The sequence below is a fragment of the Meles meles genome, chromosome 8, assembly GCF_922984935.1.
Source record: "Meles meles chromosome 8, mMelMel3.1 paternal haplotype, whole genome shotgun sequence".
Lineage (NCBI taxonomy): Eukaryota > Metazoa > Chordata > Mammalia > Carnivora > Mustelidae > Meles > Meles meles.
This window is the reverse complement of record NC_060073.1, coordinates 58,356,623-58,380,010: the sequence shown is the minus strand read 5'-3', so window position 1 is coordinate 58,380,010 and position 23,388 is coordinate 58,356,623. Positions and strand designations below refer to the sequence as shown.

Below are 23,388 nucleotides of genomic sequence, written 5' to 3'. Positions count from 1 at the left end.
CACTTTTAAAAAATATTTTTAAAACTCTCACAGATTGTACAAAAACAGGGCATAGGTTGAATCTGACTCAACATATTAGTTTGTCAAACTCTGTGGTAGATCCATTTTATGTTTTCACACACATGTACCATGAACAATAGTATAAGAAGCCTCCTTTAACTACTACTATTATAGTATTTGTGATTTGTTTGAGTATGTGACCAATGACCACATTCAGGATGTTATAGTTTTTCCAGATCCAATGTACTCCAACTTAGTTTACTTGAGGCATAAATCTCAAAAATGGTAGTTTTAATAAAAAAAGATTATCAGAACACCTCGTTGCTTCCAAGCTATCAAGTTGTTCAGAAGTATATCAAGGAATGAAGATATAGTTGAATAGTATGAAAGTCTTGAATGAATATCATACTACATTGTTTGATACCTAAAGATGAGCTATATGTAATTTACCTGGCAACTGAACTTAATTGTGTTCAGTAAATACAACTAAGAGAATTTCTGTTTGTTGTTGATGTTATTTATCTACCAGGAGCATATAAATGAGAGACCTGTTTGTGATGTTTGCTCTCAATACCTCAGAAGTTGAAATCTCCACCTTCCTATTGATTGGGATCCCAGGTCTTGAGCATGTGCACATTTGGGTCTCCATCCCCATCTGTTTCATGTACCTCCTGGCCATCCTGGGCAACTGCACCATCCTCTTTTTCATCAAGACAGAGCCTTCCCTTCATGAGCCAATGTACTATTTCCTCTCCATGCTGGCCCTATCTGACTTGGGCTTGTCTTTCTCTTCTCTTCCCTCCATGCTGAGGATCTTCTTGTTCAATGCTATGGAGATTTCTGCTGATGCGTGTATTGCCCAGGAATTTTTCATCCATGGATTCACAGACATGGAATCTTCGGTGCTTCTGATCATGTCCTTTGATCGCTTTCTAGCCATTCGCAACCCCCTGAGGTACAGCTCCATTCTTACCAGCTCCAGAGTTTTGCATATCGGACTGATATTTGCTATCAAAAGCATTCTACTAGTTCTTCCTCTTCCTTTCACTTTAAAGAGACTCAGGTACTGTAATAAACGCCTGCTCTCACATTCCTATTGCCTCCACCAGGATGTCATGAAACTGGCCTGCTCTGACAATAGGGTTAACTTTTACTATGGTCTGTTTGTTGCACTCTGCATGATGTCAGACAGCGTGTTCATTGCGGTTTCCTATGTCTTCATCCTGAAGACCGTATTGGGTATTGCATCCCATGGGGAGCGACTTAAAGCTCTTAATACTTGCGTGTCCCACTTCTGTGCTGTGCTTATCTTCTATGTGCCCATCATCACTTTGGCTACCATGCATCGCTTTGCCAAGCATAAATCCCCCTTGGCTATGATTCTGATAGCTGATGCATTCTTGTTGGTACCGCCTTTAATGAACCCCATTGTGTATTGTGTAAAAACTCAGCAGATTAGAGTAAAAGTCTTGGAAAAACTGAGTCTAAAGTCTAAATGATGGGGCAGACATGGAAGCCCCATTTTTTCTACATTATCTTAGGAGCAGGGCAATATTTCTTTCAAAGAGGAGATATTTCCTTTTACTTCATAGTTCTAAAGTTACATTAATTAATTAGCCAATCAATCATTTAATCTCTAAAGGGGATCTAATATACTGCAGCATATCCGATTTTGAGGAAGAGGAGGCCTGCATTTCAGAGAGTGGGTAGGAATCCTTTTGTTACTGTTTGGGGATTGATGGCGTCTATATTGAGGTGTGAATGAAGAGCGGAAACAGAGAAGCTTCTAAGGAAGAATTATGATAAGCAGCCCTAAACTGTGACTGGGGTTGCTCTGCAAGCTTCTGGAGCCATTTAGCATCTTCGTATTTGCTTTCTTTATTTGATCCTTTTTTTTTTTTTGTGATTTACATTAAGCCCTTAATATATCTAAGTTGTTTTAAATATGCTCTCTTCCTTGCTACTCAAAGTGAGGTACACTACTCAGCAGCATAAGCATCGCCTGGAACATAACTAGAATTGCAGAATCTCATGCCCTCTTTCAAGCCTATTAAGTGAGAACCTGCATTTTACCATGACCTTAGATGACTGGTATGCACATTAATGTTCAGGAAAGAAAACTTGTGGGGGAGGGGCAATGTGAAAGGGGAACCTGGAGAGTGTGTTTTTGGCTGAAGCCAAATTGGGAGGAAATTGTAGGAGGAAATTACAGATGACCATTGGCATTTGGCAGCATTTCTAGTAACAGCAAGGGGCTGAGTCCTTGGGGCACAATCGATGGAGACCCAGAGGCATCTTTTGTATCATACATATGTCTCTCTCACGACTACAAAATGATTTCCAGAGAAAAGAGTTGTGAATTATTCAACTTTGAAAGTCTCCTCACAATAAAATACCTTGTTCAGAGTATGTACTTGGTAGATGAATATCAGTTTGAACTGAAAGAATAGTCTGAAGTTTTGCTGGGGTGGAGATTCAGGGGTCAACCTAGACTCAACTCACCTCTGCACTCTCTGCACCTCTTACCAGAAGCTGACATTGACAGGAAATGTGAGTGCCCTTCGTGAGAGACAGAGAATTTAGGGCAGCCCATAATACCATTAGGTACCCATAACTGTCAAGACACAGCACAGAATTTGTACCACTGTGGCCAAACAGACATCGAAACAACTTTCTTATCTGAGCCTCCCTGGACCCACCTGTCACTTCCTGACATTGTAAATGGTGCCAGATCCGAGGACTCCAAGGACACCTAACGAGAAAGTGTCAACAGAGAAGATTTAGGAGCTATGAAGATATACCATCTTTATTTAAGGGATCAGAGTCCAGGATTACTGGTAATCAATAGGATATAAAGTAGCTCCAGTTGGGGGGATTTAGAAGTCAATAAAAGAAAGAGTAAAAAGGTCCTATCAAGGATAACATTCCTCTAAACCTTTTATTTTGATAACTTAGTCCTGCCAGGGGGCTGGCCAGAGGAGTACAAAGGCTAAAGACTCAGCCAGGAAACCAGTCTTCTGGCTACGTGGTCTTGAGAAAATTTCTTAACTCCTTCCTTCCTTCCATCCTTCCTTCCTTCCCTCCCTCCTTCCTTCCTTCTTTCAGATTTTTATTTATTTATTTGTCAGAGAGAAAGAGAGAGAGAACAAGCAGTGGGGAGAGACAGAGGCAAAGGGAGAAGCAGGCTCCCTGCTGAGCAAGAAGCCTGATGCAGGACTCGATCCCAGGACCCTGGGATCATGACCTGAGCCGAAGGCAGCCACTTAACTGACTGAGCCATCCTGGTGTCCCCCCAAAATTACTTTCTCTGTGTTGTGTATTATGATAGATTTCATATATACTTTGCAATTAAAAAGTAATCCCTTCTTTCTGCATTGTATGGATTACTATGTTAATCTTTTTAAAAGCCATAAAATCCAAAAATGATCTTCAGACAAATGTGTTTAAACAAGATAGCGCTTAGATGAGTTCATATAAAAATAGAGATTTACAAGTTACCTTAAAAGTAGGAAGATTGGTAGTACGAGGTCTACATTCCCATGGGGAAACAGTAGGAACCCACTGAGAGGTCCCCACCATCACAGTCTGAGGATGGGTTTGCTCCACTTAGTGCTATTATTACCTAGTTCTTCTAGGTATTTAAGCTTATAATCCCTGTTATGAATTCTTACTTGCTTTCTCATTCTCTCTCTTGTTCTCTTTCTTACACACACACACACACACAAACACACACACATATTCTGGCTATAGGTCTGAAGTCTTTGTTTAGCTTTGTTTAGCAATGGAACCAGACCAGAGACCTGAATTTTGCAATGCTTTTCCTAGTTTTCAGTTTCCACCAACTGCCCTGTATCACTGTTACATTTTGTTTGTCATTGTAAACATTCCTGCTAATAATTTCTCTATTCCCCTGTGTAAACATTTTCCTCAAACCTGTCAGGTGATTTGCAGAAAGAACAGCATCCCCTGACTATCCAAGATTGGTACTACCAACTACTGGACACTTGAAGACTGACACGATTAAGTGGTTGTGTCCCTGAACAGGAGAGAGCGTGAAAAAGAAAAGTTCTATGTTGCCCTGCACTAGTAAACAGGTGGAGGGTGGGTTTAGTTTGTCTCCTGCTGACTTACCAAGGTCTATGCAAAAATGCTTTCAACTGATCCCAAGTTGCAGTTTTCCTTCAATAAAATTGAGGTGGTATGAGCTGAAAGAATCTTCTAGCTGTAAAATTCTTTTTTTCACACTGAGTATGCATAGGTTTAAATATGGTTATTTTTAATTTCATCCAGTCCAAACAACTACCATTTATTGAATATCTCTTATGTTCAGACACCTTGATAAAGGGACTTGATTTTGGAGTGCCTGGGTGGCTCAGTCAGTTAAGCATCGGCCTCTGGCTCAGGTCATGATCCAGGGGTCCTGGGATGGAGCTCCCAAGTCAGGCTCCCTGCTCAGTGGGGAGCCTGCTTCTTCCTCTCCTACTGCCCCTCCCCCGTTTGTGCCCACACTCTCTCTCTGTTAAATAAATTAATAATAAAATCTTTTTTTTTTTTTTTAAGGTACATGATTTCATGCAGTCCTTACTATACCTATTTTGTAAACATAAGAACAACTGCGGACAAAGTGCACAGGAAGTCATGAAGTGAGAATTCAAAACTAGGCCTGTGTGACTTCCAACCCTTTACAACACTGCACTCTCAATAAATAAATGAGAAGCTGGAGGTGGGAAGAAAGCATAACTTTGGGAAAAGCAGGGTTTCTCAGAGACCACATTCCTGTTGGCTCAAGACCAGGCTGGCATAAGTTGTATGAATAGTAGGGAAACATTACCAATCACATATTTTTACTTATATATGCTACGTACAAATACAATCCAAAAATAAAACCTATAATTCATATGCTAATTTGGTAAAGTAGACATTAAAGCAAGATCAAAATGTTATTTCTCCATCTAACATTATGTATGTAGAAATAGAAATAGTGAAATATTTTCTTTATAAGAGCAACAAAATACATTTTAAAACTATAGAAATAAATTTAACACAAATAATTTTATTGAAAAATTTTAAAAAGTTAATAAGTGAAACATCTATCATATATTCTTGGATGTGAATGTTTATCATCATAAATGTTGATTCTCTTATATTTAATCTATAAAAATAATGTAATTCTTGTTAGGATCCCAAAACTCTTGTTGTTTTATGAGAGGGAGATCACTTTATACCATATTAATTAAGTCAGACTAAGAGGCTACACTAATAGATCAACGATATATGATTATATACATGACACAGCCAAAATTTTACAGACCTTATCAAAAACCATGATAAGATCTGTAAAATAATGTATACACACATGAAGAGGGCCATCGAATATTTCTGCCTTCTCCTTTCTCTGCTGTGTAACTGTTTTAACTCCTCCAGTTTCCTCAGCTGTTGGGATATAGATGTGGTGGGGAAAATTAACAAAAACTAAACAACAACAGACACACACTTGGGTGGCTGTGACAAGATCTAGATCCTGGCCTCTCTATGCCATGGATCTGTAGTGTAACAGTAGGTAGACCACTGCCATTATCTGGAGCTTGTAAGCTTTCCTTAATATACACATGTACACTTGCAAGGACAGGCAGGGCATCCATGTACACGAGCTTATATGTGCCTGCGTGACTATTTCAGGCAGTGATCTGAGTTCTTGTCATGGAAACCTTTGTACTAGGTATCTTTGAGCCACCAAATGTGGAGGGGCACCCTCCTCATTGAGCACAAGCCACCTTCTTGGGCTGTAACCTCTTGAATATTCTCTCTCTAATCTCCTTCATCTTGACACTGTAGAGAATAGGGTTTATCAGTGGAGGAAGCAGGAAGTGGACATAGGAGAGTAGAGTATGGGCAGGCTGAGGTACTGGCACCCTGAGACGGTCAATGAGGGCCAGGAGGATCATGGGCACGTAGAAGAGGAGCACAGCAGAGAGGTGGGCTGCACAGGTTTGACCAGCCTTCCAGCGATCCTCGCTGGATCCCAAACCTTGCAACACCCTGCCAATTAGGCCATAGGAGAAGAAAATAAGCAGGGGGTCTAATCCCATGGCTGACAGAACCACAAAGAGGCTGTAGACTGCACTCCAAGCTCCTGGGCAGGCCAAATGGACTATATCTGGGTGCAAGCAGTAAGAATGGGTCAGAACCTGTGGGTGGCAGTAGGGCATGTGGGCCAGGAGGAATGGCAGGGGCAGGTGGAGACCCAGGCATCGGAAAGCGATAGCCAGGCCAATCTTGCTAACGACATCATTGGTGAGGAGTGTTGGATAGTGGAGAGGGCGGCAGATGGCTAGTGCTCGATCTAAGGCCATGGCAAGCAAAACAGAGGACTCCATGACAGAAAAGACATGGACAAAGAACATCTGTAGGAGGCAAGCTGATGCAGGGACAGCATGGACACCAGAAAAGGCAAGACCCAGCAGGGTGGGCATCAGGGCTGTGGCCAAGCCAACGTCAGACACACTCAGCAGGAAGAGAAAGAAGTACATTGGGCGGTGCAAGGTGGGATCCAGGGCAATGACCCAGAGGATAGTACCATTGCCCAGGGCAGAGAGAAGGTAGATGGTGATGAGTGGTATCGTCCACCAGGAGGGTATAGCTGACAGACCTGGCATGCCCACCAACAAGAAGGTGGGGGCCATTGAAGTGTTATTAGGGGCTGCCTTGTTGGGGAATGTTGACATAGTTCTGGATCCACTTTGAACTCTGGAATCTGGAAAGTGATTGGAAAGATTTACTTAATATTTTGACACATTTGCATGATACTGTCTAAAACAGTCTGCTTCCTCCTTCCCCAGGCCCCAGCACACACATGCTTTCATGTTCCCTCCCTTCCCTGCATACACATTCATTCTAATATCTATACCATTCTCATCTCTTATCTTGGCAGTTTTTCTAAAGCTGTCCTTAAATCTGTTTCTATCAGTAGATTGATTCCCAACTTTCTTCTAACCCTGCCTTTTCTTGTAGCTTTCCCCTAACTCATGTTCTGTCATCAATGGCAAACACCTGCAAGGGGGTCTGTACTCCTATAAATACCTTTTTGGCTCCCCTCAACTCTAGACATTTTGACTTCTGTGCTGCCTTAACACACTCACATTTCAGTGGACTTTTGTGCTCTCATTAAAGTCATCTTTAATGTTGGGAGCCATGAGGCCTGGTCGAGGGAATTAAGTTAAGTTTTGAACTGTTGAAGGCCTAATCCTGCTGAGGACAGGATAGCCCCACAGATAAGTGTGGTCTGATAGTCTCTTGCCTTTTTCTCTGATCCCGTTTCTCTCTCAAATTAAGAGCCCCTTGCTTATCTGCTGCAAACATCTCTCAATCTTGTGGGCCAGAGCAACTTCAAGGAGGTAAATTATTCTGTACCTAGGACTACGGAGAACTTTAAATGTGTACCGCAATAGACGGTTTCCTCCCTAGGTTGTTATTTGTCCAATGCTTTCACAGCTGAGCCATTGATACATATCCTGCCTCCTGCAAATGTAACGCTTTCTCATTCCTACTTCTCTTCTATATACTTAGTTTCTCCAGATAGCTTCTCATTTTCTATTAACCTGTATCCTGTTTTCCTTCAGTTCCTTACTGTCTAGTTCATCCATATGGCTTCTGTTTTCTATTAACCTATCTACCGTTTTCCTGCAGACCCCAGAATAAGTTACCAAAAAACACATATCTGTGCTACCTCCCATGGCTTTCTGAGGGACATGATTACTCAAGAAGCAAGACCCTGTCCCCCAACCCTGGAGCCAGTCTGTACCCATCATAGCTTAACTAGAATAACATGTGCTGAAAAAAGAGAAATTGTCTGATGAGTTCTTGAGTCCTTTGATGTCCTTTGCATGAATGTAACCCCCTACCCCAAGTAAACTGCCTATACAAGAAGCTCTAAAATCAGAATAAAATGTAGATACCTGACTACTGACCAGAACTCGCTGTGTGGCTTTCTCATTCCTCTCACCGACACCACCCTTCCTTCAGGGACACCTGGACCTGCCGAGGCTGGACACCGGCACTTTAATTACTCCTTTAGTACTAAATCAAGGGGCACTCATATTTCCTAAACTAATGTATTTCTCAATGAGCTCTGGCTGTTATAAATCCAGTTTCTCCTTTTTTTTTTTTTTAATTCTACCTCTCAGAAGTTAACTGCTCAGTTCGCCTTGCTGTGTCTTATCCAAGGTATATCTTGGCATTTTTGAGGGATCTTTATTTGGGTCTCTTCTTTTTCTTCAGTGGTCTTTTCTACACTCATGACTTTAACTGAACTCTGTAGGCTGATGAATCACAAATATATCCCCTTAGATCATTCTATATTCTCCTCACTCTGAAAATCTCTACCCTTATGTCCCATTTATTTCTATTTTATTTTATTTTATTTTATTTTAGAGAGAGAGCAGATCTGGGGAGGGAGAGAGGAAGGGGGAAGGACAGAGGGAGAGGGAGAAGCAGACGCCCTGCTGAGCAGAGAGCCCTAAGTGGGGTTCTATCCCAGGACCCTGGGGATCATGATCTGAGCCAAAGGAAGATGCTTAACCAGCTGAGCCACTCAGGTGCCCCTGTCGCATTTATTTTAAACTCAGATAACCCAAAACAGAGCTTCACAAATGAATCTTAAAACCTCTTCCAGTTTCCACAGGAGACAGTGGTAAGGAAATTGCAACAAAGACAAAAGAAAAAAGGGAACATATCTTGATATTTTAAGTCAGTTGGTGATATTGCCACTCACCAATTTCCCAAAATAAAAGCCCCACAATTAACCTCACTTCACATATAATGTCCAAATATTTTTTCTAATTTCAACAAGAGGGACTGAGCACACAGTTATAGTCTTACCTTCTTCTCAGTCAAATGCCCAAAAAAGTTAGAACTGAAATTCCAGACAAAGGACCACAAAATTATGATGTGGGAAAAAGAAAAAAAAAACATGCTAAGTTATGTTCCTTGGGGAATAATATGAATTAAATTAATATAATGTATAATTATAATAATTATAATTATAATACATAATCATAATTATAATTAATTAAATTAATAATCAAATAAAATTTATAAATCAATTCTAATCACCTTAACATTTTGCTATTAATTTAATATTTAATTTAATTAATATTAATAGTGGTTTGATTGATATTAATTTAATCCAATAATTTAACATTTAATAATTAATTTAATATTAATAATATCTTAATATTAAATATTTAAAATAATTTTAATAAATTGATTGATTAAAATTAACAAATTAATGATATATAAATTGAATTCTATAAATTATATGAATTATGTGAATTATATATTTTATATATTTATATAAATATACATAATTATATAGATATAAATAATTTATAATAATATATTATATATTTAACATATATTATATATTATATATTATATAAATAGCAGTGAACAATCTGAAAATAAAATTAAGAAAATTTTATTCACAGTAACATCAAAAATTTTAAAATAGGAATAAATTTAACAAATATATACTATTATACCCTGAAAACTATGAAACAATGCTGAGAGAATTTAAAGAACCTCCAAAATGGAAAGACATTCTGTATTTATGGATTGGATATAGTCAATATAGTTATAGTCAATGGATCGATATCATCAATATATATGGATAGATACAGTCAATATAGTTAAAATATTTATAAATATGGAATATTTTAGGTATCTCTCAATTATCTCCCAAATTACCTATAGTTTCAACAATACCCCTAACAAAGGGCCAGAGGTTTTTTGTAAAAACTGATAAGCTTATATTAAAATTTATATGGAAATGGTATGGACTTAGAGGAGCCAAAATTATTTGGGAAGAGAAAAAACAAAGTCGGGAAAGTTACACGACCTAACTTCAAAACTTATAGTCAAAAGAGGACATAAGGACAAACATACAGACCTATGGAATAGAATAGAGAGCCTGAAAGTGAGCTCATGTATATATGTCTACTGATCTTCAATGAAGATGTCAAGAATATACAATGGAGAGGAAGATCTCCTTAAAAATTGGTGTTGGCAGAACTGATATCGATATGTAAAATAATTAAATTGTGCTTGTATCATATACCATACATAAAAATCAATTAAAAATGGCTTAAAGATTTAAGCATAACTGTGGAAGAAAATATAAGGGAAAAGCTTTATGACATTGGAATTGGCAGGAATTTCTTTTTATTTTTTAAGATTTGTTTGCTTATTTTAGAGAGAGAGTGCATGAGCAGGGGGAGAGGCGGAGGGAGAAGAAGTGCAAGAGAGAGAAGGGTAGCAGACTCCATGCTGAGTGGGAGGCCCACTGTGGGACTGGGTCTCAGGACTCTAAGATCATAACCTGAGCAGAAACCAAGACTCTTATTTAATAACCGAGCCACCCAGGCACCCCTTGCAGTAATTTCTTCTATATGACACCAAAAGCACAAATAACAAAAGTAAAATTAGACAAATGAAACTACATCAAGCTTAAAACTTCTGCACAGCAAAAGAAACAGTCAACAGAGTGAGAAGTCAGCCTAAATAATAGGAGAAAATGTTTGCAGACTGTATCTGATAAGGGTTTAATATATAAAATACATAAGAAACTCCTACAACTTAATTACAAAAACAAATCAATTTTTAAAAGACAAAAGAACTGAACAAGCATTTTTCTAAAGAATACTTGCAAATGGCAAACAGGTACATAGAAAGATGCTTATCATCACTAATCATCAGGGAAATGCAAATTAAAACCACAATTAGAGATCACTTCACAACTGTTAGGATGGCTGTTAGAAAAAAAAAATGATGAGTTGGTCACAGTACAGTAATTGGAACCCTTAGAACTTGGTATGCCTAGTTATGTAAAACGGTGCAGCCAGTATAGAAAACGGTATGGTCCTTCCTCAAAAAAATTAAAAATAGGATTATCATATGATCCAGCCCTCCTGCTTTTGGTTGTATATTCAAAAGAATTGAAATCAGAATCTTAAAGAATACCTGCTCTCCCATCTGCACTGCAGCATTCTTCACAATAGCTAATCTATGGAAATGACCTAAATGTCCTTCAGTGGATGGATGAATGAATAAAGAAAAAGTGGTGTATACATACAATGGAATGTTGTTCCGCTTTAAAAATGCAGGAAATCCTGCCATATGCTGCAGTGCGGATGGATCTGGAGGACTTTATGCTGAGTGAAATAAGCCTTGTTACAGAAGGACCAATCCTGCATGATTCACTTGTATGAAGTATAGTCAAACTTACAGAAAGAGAGAAGAAAATGGTGGCTTCCAGAATCTGAGGTGGAGGGAGACCAGGAATGAATGTTCAAGGAGTATAAAGTTTCAGTTATGTAAGATGAATAAATTCTAGAGATTTTCTATACAACATTGTGTCTATAGTTAACAACTTAAAATTTTGTCAAGAGATTAGATCTCATGTTAAGTGTTCTAGCAACAACAAAAAGAATCACAACAACAACAAAATCTCATAACAACGGTACCATATAGGGGTTGACTAATAAGGGAAAGAATGGGACACAGTGTCCCAGAATGGGACAACATTTGCCACTTATATTACTGAAAAGTTTAAATTTGGAATATTTAAGGAACTATAAATAAGACAGAGATGGGCAATCAGATGTAAAAATCTAGCAAAATATGAGATATTATTTTACATAAGAATGTATATTGGGGTGCTTGTGTGGCTTGAGTCTGCCTTCAGCTCAAGTCATGATTCCAGTGGCTCTCTGCACAGTGGGGTTCCTCTTCTCCCTCTCCCTTTGTTCCTCCCCCTGCTTGTGCTCTCCTTGTGCACTCTCTCTCTCAAATAAATAAAAAAAAAAAATCTTACAAAAAAATAGGATATATTTAAATACTAAAGAAATGTATAATTCTCTTAGTGGTTACTAAGAGAATACATATTTACAAAACAATGAAACATTTTTTACCTGTCGTGTGGGATAAAATCATAAAATTTGATAAAATTATATGCTAGAAAAGATATTAAAAGACTGCTCTTAACCAAGGCTGTCAACTATAAAATTTTATAGCTCTTTTGGGAGCAATTTGGTACATTTCATCAAAATAAAAAATTTACTTAACCGGTAATTCTAGTTCTTGATCTGTCAGAGAGAAAGACCCATATGCATGAAGAGACAAAGTATTTTTTGTTTGTAAGAGGAAAACGTAAGTAGAATAGAGTTCTTCATAATTCTTATATTAATTCTTATAACTAATTAATCAGAGAAATGGTCATGGTGCATAGTAGTTTTAATGGTTAAGAGTGAAAATATATTGTTGAGTTAAAACATATGCATAGTGATTTATCCATTATGGTATCATCAGTGTTTTAAAAGGCCCCTAATGCTATCCCCCAGATAGCTACATTTGTATATAAGTGCCTAGAAGTCCTGGACAGATTTGCATTACTTGATCTGATTAAAGAAGTAATGGGGGGAGCAAGGGGATTAATACTTAATTGAAGATAGAATTCAAAGATGACTTTGGCCTTAACCCCAACACTTTATTTTTTCTGAGAAAGGTATATTCTCATACCAAATGAGTAACTATAAATTACTTAGTATAACTCCATTGTCTCATCTTAAACTTTTCTTCTGTAACCACTTCTACTCATAAACAGTGTTTTGGGTTTTGCTAAGGTTTCCTGCTGCTAGTTCTTCTGCCTTCCAAACCTTCCTCCACAAAGATGTCACAGTGTTACTTCTAATTTGCAATCTGGTAATGTGGCTGTGTCATCTTTCCTTTAAGCCCTCTGATTTTGCACTGCTTTAAAATAAAGACCACACCTTTTTCTGTCATAGAACCCTCTTCACCATCTGGCCCCAAACAACCTTTACTGCTTAACTCTTTTCTACTTCTACACATGCATTTTAGCCTTCCAGGGCTATTGTGATTCTTCAGATATACCATTAATTTTCACAGGTACAAAAAAATACATTTTGTAAGTGGAATGTCCTCCTCTCTCATATATATCTAGTTCCAACTCAGACATTGTCCCTCTCTTCCCTGAACCCTGCTGACCACCTTTTCTCAAACAGACTCTGGGCTAGATTATTTACCCTCTCTTATCACAGGGTAGCACATTCTCTAATATAGTCCTTAATTATTCTCAATTACTAATATTTCTTTCTATGCCTTCTTCAGTGGAACAAGTAAAGATATGGTTCTTTATTTCATTCATTGCTGTGAATCCAGTTCTTGGTTTATATTAAACTGCACATAAATATGCTTCATAAACCTTTTATACTTCCATGTTACACATTTGCAATTCTTTTTCTCTAAAGTTTCTCCTGGATTTGATCCCTCTTTCAGAAATGCCCACTTAGTTTTATAATTCTATAAACTGTCAACTTTCTCAAAATCTTCCCATCCACCCCTCATGTATGTACACCTCATATTAGTTTCTCCAAAATATTATTCTTTTCTTCAGTGGTGTCCTTTCTTCTCAATGTGCTTCTACTCCCCACCCTCTTGGCGTCTCTACCTCTATCTCTCCCTAGATGGAGCCGCTTCTGAGTGGCTGGGCTTGCAATGCGGAGCACAGAGGTGGCTCCTCAATCCTACCCATTTTACAGAATATTCCTGCTAACAAGAAACAAGCTAGGTAGTGGATAGACTTGATAGAAGGCAAAGCAGAAAGAAGTTTGTCACAGATGCATTTTGGAAAAAAACCTCTGAGGCTTTTATGGGAATATTTAAAGCTCCGCGTGGAACCTTCGTATTTGACAGGTTTACTGCTTCCCAGAATTTTGAAAGTGCTCTCATATACACCTAACGAGCATACAATAAGCACCTGTGCTTTCTGTCATCTACACTATGCAAACACAAAAAGGTGCTCACATTTGGTAGTCATGTGTATTCCCACACATAACACAGACATACACACACACACATGCACACTCACACAAACACACACTTATTCACTTTGATACCAGAAACACTCATGTAAAGAAGGTTTATATTCACTGACAGAAATATTTTCGAGGCCAGTGCATATCAAACTAACAGGTATTCAAACAAAAATGTAACTTACACATATATTCAAGGGGGCAGAAATGTGTACATGCTCATTCCCTGAGATAGAAGCACTTCTGAATACCTCATGACAGAAACGCGTGCCTCAGGGAAAAGGCGTGTGGAAGCAGAAGTGCCTGTAGGTGCGTGTATGTTGTCATCTGTGCACTTATCTCCACAAACTGTGGATGCCAAATGCTCTTCATCAATCTTTTGCCACCACACCCAATCAAAGACAGGTAAATTTAAAGATTCAGTCATTCTGGGGCACCTGGGTGGCTCAGTGGGTTAAAGCCTCTGCTTTCGGCTTGGGTCATGATCCCAGGGTCCTGGGATGGAGCCCTGCATCGGGCTCTCTGCTCAGCAGGAGGCCTGCTTCTCTTCCTCTCTTTCTGCCTACTTGTGATCTCTGTCTGTCAAATAAATAAATAAAATCTTAAAAAAAAAAAAGATTCAGTCATTCTCCAAAACACACATATGCATCAAATGAGTAACCTTTCTCTCCTCACAGACACACATATTCACCAGAAGTTCACTAACGTCCCTTCAATATGCAGCCACATGCCTCCATCATGCATATATATATATATATATATATATATATATATATATGGTGTGTGTGTGTATATATATACATCTATATGTATCAGAAATATATATCATATATTTCATATATATGTGATATATATATAAAATATACATCTCTATATATCAGAAATGCAGAGAATCATAAACATAAATCTTGAGTCCCATCTCACATCACTCAATTAGGCAACTTTATTTTACTTCAAATATCTGATATATTGCTAAAAAGATAAGTAAGCTCCCTTTTTCTCAAATGGAAATCTTGCTCTCTATAGATTTAATTCTATGACTCAAACCTTAAAGTGTGGGCATTGTCACTAAAACATGTGTATAAATACCAAATGCTGTTTTTGGAGAGAGAAGAAAGGTTTTATTCATTACCAGATTCATTCCCTTCCATCTGAAAGACAGAAGGAAATAGGATATTTGGTTATAGGGCAGATTTCATGCTGGTGTCATGGAGAGATATGAGAAGCCACATAGAGATAACAGAGTATTATGGGCAAATTTGCTCACTTTACATATGTGTCCTACATCTAGTCCTGGCAGTTGGGGCCCTCACCATAATTCTCCCTGCTATTTACCAGCATTGAAGACTGTATGTCAGATAGAGTCTGCGGTTGCTGATGAATGCTGCAGTATTCGGATGGCTTCAAGAAGTGGCCAATGTGTGAGATTTAGAGCATCGGCTCTCTAGCAGTTGGCCCCTAGAGGAGAAAATAGAGTAGGAAGAAATGGCTAAGAGAGTGGATTTGTCTCCAAGGCAATAATTGCCCCTCCATATCCTGAGAGGCCCCATGGGGGCCTCTGGACTGTACTGAAGGAGATCTCTTCAGTGCTGAGCACCAAGCAATCCACGGGAAACTGGTGGTATATCCCATGGATAACCACTTAACAAAGTATGAGATCAAATTGGGTACATTATCTAATATTGATATGATAAGAGACCTATGCACATCAGGAGCACAAGGAAAACAAACATAGATGTGGGAGGAAGAAATAAGACAATCTAGGGAAGAGGAATGATTAGACAAGTTGTCCTAAATTTAGAAAATAACCTCCGAAGTTCTTAGTCTCAAATCTTGGTGGATAGTTGGAATTTAAGGCAATGATCAGTTCTCCTGATCCCTATAGCCAGATGATTGCTCTTTCCGTGATCTATTTGGTCAGCAACATCTGTTCCATATGACCTCCTCCTTCTAAAGTATGATATTAAATATTCAGTCCCAATTCCAAATAGATTGCATGCTTGGTCATGTCCTTGACTTTGCACCAACAGTTACCGGTCCCTTCTCTTCAGTTTTCCATCTCAGGAAACAACTTTTCCTTAGTAGAACTCAGATGCTACCAGCTCCCACAGGCCTTCTATTGTATTGCTCCCTCCCAGTGAATCGCTCTCTCTTCTACTACTCTGTGCACCCCTCTCACATAAGCAAGTGCACTATTGGAACTCTTCCCATGCCTTCCTACTGCTCTGTGAGCTAACTGAAGACAAGTACTATCTTTTGCATTTTCATCCCTGTAATAACATCTTTCCATTAGACATGAAATCAGTTTGTTGAATTTCATGAATGTTTTAAAGAGTCGTCTTAGATAAAAATGTGTTTCATTACCCAGATTCTGAGCCCCATAGTTCCCTCCATTCTACAGAGGGCACCATGATTTTCTGATCTCTCCACCTGTTCCATCCCAATCCTTTAGCCCCAGTCTACCTTCCAGTTCTTCAAAAATTGAAGAAACTTTCTGAGAATGATCAAATTCTTTGCCCTATTTCCTTTCTATCCTTTCAGGCTCAGAAACAGAAACTGCCACACCTATTTCTCTCTCCTCTTTCCTTTCTTTCTTATTTCACCTCCACTCACTGTGTACTCCTCATTTGTTTTATCACTCTCACCCTGAGTCTTATTGTCCCTCCCCAAACCTGCTTCTCCCTTTTTGCAGTTCACTCACCACACTTGGTTCTCCCAGTGACCCTCACACACTTTAGTGTTCTAGTAGACTGACTCAGGTGTACTCTTTATGCAACTCTTGTTGTACCCCATCTGGGCGAGTGGGTGGGGTATGGGTTACAAGAAAGGTGAGCACAGGTGTCCAACCTCTTATTGCCTGAACCCCATGGGGACCCTCAATGAGAATGCTGTGGTTAGTTAAGGGCCAGTTGTTCTGCCCAGAGGAAGTACCATGATGACCTTTGAACTGCAGCAGGAATGGAAGAGTCCCACTGTCCCTAACATCCAGTCCTCTCCTCATAGCCTGTGAAGATGTTCCCCTCTACACCATACTAATCCTGAGCATCTCATCCTGATAGGTCCTGGTGTTGTGTCTCACTCTGGCCTGTCTGCTCTTTGACCATTACCACAACCTCTCCCCAGCCTTTTTTTCAGAGAGCAGATAATGAGCCCCAGAGAGTGCCCCAGGTTCAGTCCACAGGGACACCTTCTGGTTTTGTTGCTTGTTTCTGTTTTGACTAATTGCCCTTAGCTCAGTGGGGTACCACATGGTGCTAATGGCTCTAAGGTCACAGGTTCTATCTCTGCAGAGCTCATTTAGTCATTTTGCTTTGTATCCTTAGGCTAAGCCCTAAATCAATTCAAAGACTACCAGGGGTAGAGAATGGTCTCTTATCTTTGTTATAGTTTCATCCCCATCCCTGGCCACATGCATACTGCTATGCATAAAGTCAACTCTCTTTGAAATTCAACAGCTAACTGACTGGGCCCCCTCACTCCTCTGGCCCAGTCATTTTGGCTCACCTTCTTTCTCTCTCTTTCCTTCTCTCTTTCTTTTCTGTACTTTGCACTTTCTCATTCTTCCTGCTGTTTCTTTTTCTTTATAGATGCCCTGTTTTCTGATAGATCAGATATCACCAGGCAACCTGCTCCCCAAGCCAGCTTGTAGCTTTTCCTTCATACCCTGGACATAATCAGCCCCAATCTCCACAAATGCTCATTGTGTGCCATGCTGTCCACTGCTCCTCCCCTCCTGGAGAACTTGCAGGGTGCTTTTGTTCCTGTAATCCCTGCAGCAGACCTGGGTAACCAGATCCCAGCTCATGGGTTTACCCAGCGCATCCCTGTTACTTCTACTCCCTTTCAGGAGATGCTGCCTTAATCTCTCTATCCCCAGAGGACAGCTACACTTCTCCTGGACTCAGGTTACCCTCCTCAGAACTCCTTCCAGCAATTCCAGCAGGTGTGACCTGTTGGACCTAAAGCTGCCCTCAAACTCTGAAGCTGAAGTTTAACCCCATGGTGAATGGAGCTGAGAACACGGACAAAGTTAGTTTTAGCACCTCAAACACCTGCAATTCCATAACCAGGTCCTGTCTCAGGCTCCCTGATTGGTTTGGTGAATGATTTTATATCCTTCTGTTATCCTGGGATCCAGGGCTGCCTCTTCTCTGACCTCTAAATCACAGGAAGAGCCTCATATCTATCTGTACTCTGGTTTCCTGGATCTTCAGGATAGCCATTCATTCATGTGATAAATGAACAGATGGCTTACTAGGCTGGAGGAAGGGACAGAATTAAACCATCCTTGGGTCCCTCCTTTTCTCAGATCAACATGTGTGTCATTCTATTTTATGTTTTAGGAGCCTCTGTATGGTGCTGTGTCTTTCAGATTTAGACCATCTAGGTAAAAATCCTCACTTTGCCACTTTCTAGCTGTAAGGTTGTGGACAAGCTACTTCACACATCTCTGGGCTTCCGTTTCCTTATCAAGAAAAAGAATTGGGATGAAATGTGAGTGAGGTGTCCAGTTAAAGATAGCTGGGATTAAAAAAAAAAAAGATAGCTGGGATATAGTGGGAGATAAGTGGGAGATAGTGGGAGAGAGCTTAAACAAATGATGGAGATTAAGGAGTGCACTTGCTCTGATGAACACTGGGTGTTGTTTGTAAATGTTGAATCACTATATTGTACACTTGAAACTAATATTACACTGTGTGTTAACTAACTGGAATTTAAATAAAAACCTGAAGAAAAGATTCAGCAAATACCATTTTTGCTCACTGTCAATGTTGCCACAGAAATGTAGCAATTAGAACAATAATCCATGCTAAATTTCATGACAAATTCTCAGATTTAATATCCACCAGTACAAGCTCACTACACGGCAACTATTTAACATTTGCTGGGAGGGAAAGAGTAAGCAAATGTGCTATGCTAGTGGTTGTAGGGGCCAACATCAGGCTGCCAAAATGTACCACAATGGCATCCTGGTTATTTTGAAGTGAAACTACCTGGGTAACAGCCAGTGCGGGGACACTCAGACTTTTCTGTCACTCCTGAAAGCAGGAAATAAATTTCCCATATGAAGAATGCCCTCCCTGTACTAAGTAACAGGACATTCCTATCACCAAAGATAGAAACTTTAAAGCTGAGAAAGCCTCAAAAATAAACCTTGTTACTTTTTTACTATTAATACATAAAGTAAATTTCACTTACTGAAAATTTCACTTCCTTAAACTCCAAAATGTCTGTTTTGTTTATCCTGCCAACTTCTCACACATTTATTTTCTCTTTGTCTGAAATGTATAAAAACTGCCTGCCCTGATCATTTGTTTGCATCTCAATTTCATTATTAGGCCTATGTGCTCTTAATAAAACATAGGGTTTTTCTTCTGTCAATCTGTTTCATGTAAATTTAATTCTTAGTCTAGCAAGAAGAACCTTGGACAAAGGAAAATTTGTTCCTCCCCTTCATAATCTAGGTAACCTCATTGCTCCCAAATAAGCTAGTATTCCCAAAAATATATGTGACAATGGAATTCAACATTTCTGCTAGGAAAAGAACATATCTACAGCCCAAGTGAGTGGCCTAATAGAAAAAACAAACCAGACTCAGTCTGTAGGCTCTCTAACTCATTGGCTGTTGACTGGCTGTCGCTTTCCTATCTTAGAAGCTGCTCTTATGTATGTGGTCTACTCCTCTTTCAAAGCCCATAATGGCATGTTGAATCCAACACATTTTCATGGCCAAAACTCTCAGCAAATTGGAAATACAAGGGGAATTTCCATACTTTCATAAAGGACATTTATAACTAACATTATAATTAATGATGAAGGACTTAATATTTTCTCCCCAAGATTGGGGGGAAAGGCAAGAGCATATACTATCATTATTCTTGTACAATATTTTGCTGGAAGTCCTATTCAGTACAATGAAGGTATATAGAATGCATACAGAGATATAGATTGGAAGGGATAAATACATAACTGTGTATTCACAGATAGCGTGACAGTCTAAATTTTAAAAAACCCCAAGAAATCTGTGAGAAGGTCCTAGAAACTTAAAGGCAAGTTTAGCAAGATGGCAGGATATAAGGTCAATATAAATAAATCAGTGATATTTCTACATGCTAGCAATGAGTAATGAAAAGTAGATTTTGTTAAAGTACCATTTATAATAGCACCAAAACGACACACCAGGGTATGCAGCTAATGAAATTTGTGCAGGATTATTATGCTGAAAACTATAAAACATTGCTATAAAAAACAACAACAACCATGAGATGACTTAAATAAATGGTGAAAATGAATTGTAGGACTCAACACTTTTTAAGGTATCATTTCTATCCAGATTGTTCTAAAGATTTAATATAATGCCAATCAAAATCCCAGCCATGTTTTTGTGGACCTATGTAAGCTGATTCTAATATGTATATGCAGGGCACCTGGGTGGCTCTTGATTTCTGCTTAAGGCATGACTTCAGGGTTGTGGGATAGAGCCCCATGCTCCACACTCAGTACAGAGTCTATTGGAGATTCTCTCTCTCTTCTTCTCCTTGTCCCTCCCCCTGCTCACACACACTCTCTCTAAATAAATAAATAATCTTATAAATAAATAATAAATGTATATACAAAGTCAAAGGAACTAATATAGACAAAACAATTTTGAAAAAGATGAGAAAGTTTGAAGACTCTCAATACCTGATTTCTAGACTTCCTGTAAAGCTACAATAATTGGAAGGATTTGGTTTTGGCAAAGGGATAGACACATAAATCAGTGAAACAGTATAGAGAATATACAACAAGAAGTACAGAAATAAATCTTTTGAACAAAAGAATCATAAACCTAAGTGTAAATCATAATACTATAAAACTTCTAGAAGAGGAAGTATGAGAAAGTCTTTGAGACTTTTTGGTATGCCAATAATTCTTAAATTAGACACAAAAAGCACAACTCAAAGCAAAAAATATATATATATTTCATCAAAATATTTTTATAAGATATCTTTTTATAAAAATGCTTCATGAAAGACACTGCTAAGAGAATTAAAAAACAAGAAAGACTAGGGAGATAAGTCATGAATCACATAAACAACAAAGTTTGTTTAATCAAATTATATATTTTTAAAAAACTATAAATTCAAAAAAATAGTAACCCAATCAGAAATAATAGGCCAGGGCGCCTGGGTGGCTCAGTGGTTTAAGCCGCTGCCTTCAGCTCAGGTCATGATCTCAGGGTCCTAGGATCGAGTCCCACATCGGGCTCTCTGCTCGGCAGGGAGCCTGCTTCCCTCTCACTCTCTCTGCCTGCCTCTCTGCCTACTTGTGATCTCTCTCTGTCAAATAAATAAATAAAATCTTTAAAAAAAAATAATAGGCCAAATATTTGAACAGATATTTCACCAAAGAAGATATATATATGGCGATAAACACATAAAAAGAGGTTCAACATTATTAGTCATTAAGAAAATATAAATTAAAACCACCATAATGAGGTGTCAATATATACCTGTAAGAATGACAAAAAAATTGATAATTAAAGGTGCTGGTTGGAACAAAAGCAGCTAGGATTTTCATACACTGGTGATGGGAATACAAAATGGTACAACCACTTTGAAAAGCAATATGGTAATTTTTACAAAGCTAGAAACATACTTAAGATATGCCTGGGATATCGTATTGCATGGAGGACTGGGGGAGTTATATGCAAACAGTGAATCTTGGAACACTACATCAAAGACTAATGATGTACTGTATGGTGATTAACATAATTAAAAATAATAAAAATAAAAAACACCTGTAAAAAAAGAGATATGCCTGGGATATTCACTTCTGGGTATTTCAACAAGAGAAATAAAAACTTACATACATATAAAAACCTATGTGTGAATGCTTAGAAAAGCTTTATTTATAAATAAACATCCTTCAACCACCAAGTAGATAAACAGAATATCACCTATATCCATTCAAAGAAACACTGTTTAGCAATAACATGGATAAATCTCAACGCTTATGTTAAATGGAAAAAGTCAGGATTGAAAGACTATATACCATTTAATGAACCAAAGTTATAGGGTCAGACAACAGATTAGTAGTTGTCAAGGGCTTGTGGTATCAACGGTAAGGGATCAAATATAAGGTGTAACATAAGGGTTTGTTTTGGGTTGATGGAGCTTTTCTGTATTTGCATTAAAGAGGTGGTTACATGACTCTATGCATTTGCCAAAATTAATAGAATTGCACAAGAAGAAGTAAATTTCATTGGATACAAATTTTAAAACCATTGAAAAATGGAAACTCTCATAAGAACAGTTGTCAGTTTCTTTAAAATTTACCTTTCAAGGCTCATCCATCTTTTTTATGTCCTCCCTCTTTCTCTCCCATTTTCTCATTATATTATCTTCCCTTGGTTTCCTGGGTTTTTTTCCCTTTCTTCCTTTCTAAACTTTCTAAACTTCCATTTCTTTAATAAAACAAATATGTTTTTTGAAAGCTTTTACTTATTTATTTGACAGAGAAAGAGAGAGATCGAGAGATCACAAGTAGGCAGAGAGGGAGGTGGCAGGGGTGTGGGAAAGCAGGCTTCCTGCTGAGCAGAGAGCCCGATGTGGAGCTCCATCCCAGGACACTGGGATCATGACCTGAGCCAAAGGCAGAGGCTTAATCCACTGAGCCACCCAGGTGCCCCCAACAAATATGTTTTGATCACCTTTGCCGTACAATAGATAGCCATGGATCGTGAACTGAAGCATTTGCTTCTGACAAATTCTAATAATTCAGTTTTTTAAATGCTTCAGAAATGTATTAAGAATGAGTCAATAAGAAAGAATATGTTTTGGAGAAAATTTAGACTTGCATAAATGTTAAAAATTATCTTGATGTTATGAAAACTGCTTAAGGAAAAACAAGATACATAGACTTACAAATTATTTGTAAATGCATTTTCAGCTTCTCATGATTTTTTCATAAGAATTTCATAAAAAATCAAATTTATGTGGCAATGAAATAATTTAACTACATGTAATAAGACATCTGTCCAGTTCGAATTTGGTTAGTGCCAAGTATTATTAGAATAATATTTTCTAAAGAAATTGACAATAAGAGAAACCTCATTTCCTCACACATAACTAAAAGAAATAAGGATCAGGGAAGAACAAGAATAAGCAAAGCAATTTATTTTTATGTGAATAAAAAAAAAACCAACTTAGAATGTAATTGAAGAAGTCCGTGTGGGAGAAATAGAGGGTGTGGAATTGTAAAACATTGTTCAATATAGAAAGAAAGGAAAAATACTAGAAACATTTAAGATATTTAATATTTATATTTAATATATAAGTGTCAGGACTCACTATTTATTGGATGACTTATAGTTTTGTATTTACATGACTAGATGGATTGAACTATCGACTGAGATAAAAAAGTAAAGAGATAGGGGTTCCTGAGTGGTTCAGTTGGTTGAGTGTTTGCCTTCAGCTCAGGTCATGATCCCAGGATTCTGGGATTGAACCCCTCATCGGGC

General features: G+C 38.3%; 2 protein-coding genes across 2 annotated transcripts; one reads left to right on the top strand and one right to left on the bottom strand.

Annotated features, from left to right (window-relative positions):
- Positions 1 to 557: 557 nt before the first annotated feature.
- LOC123949892 (olfactory receptor 51A7-like) lies at positions 558 to 1,499 on the top strand. The gene has a single exon (XM_046017609.1). It carries the CDS (start codon positions 558 to 560, stop codon positions 1,497 to 1,499), a length of 942 nt encoding a protein of 313 aa, XP_045873565.1.
- A 4,257-nt stretch (positions 1,500 to 5,756) lies between these two features.
- Positions 5,757 to 6,725, bottom strand: LOC123947960 (olfactory receptor 51S1). The gene has a single exon (XM_046014312.1). It carries the CDS (start codon positions 6,723 to 6,725, stop codon positions 5,757 to 5,759), a length of 969 nt encoding a protein of 322 aa, XP_045870268.1.
- Positions 6,726 to 23,388: the final 16,663 nt, after the last annotated feature.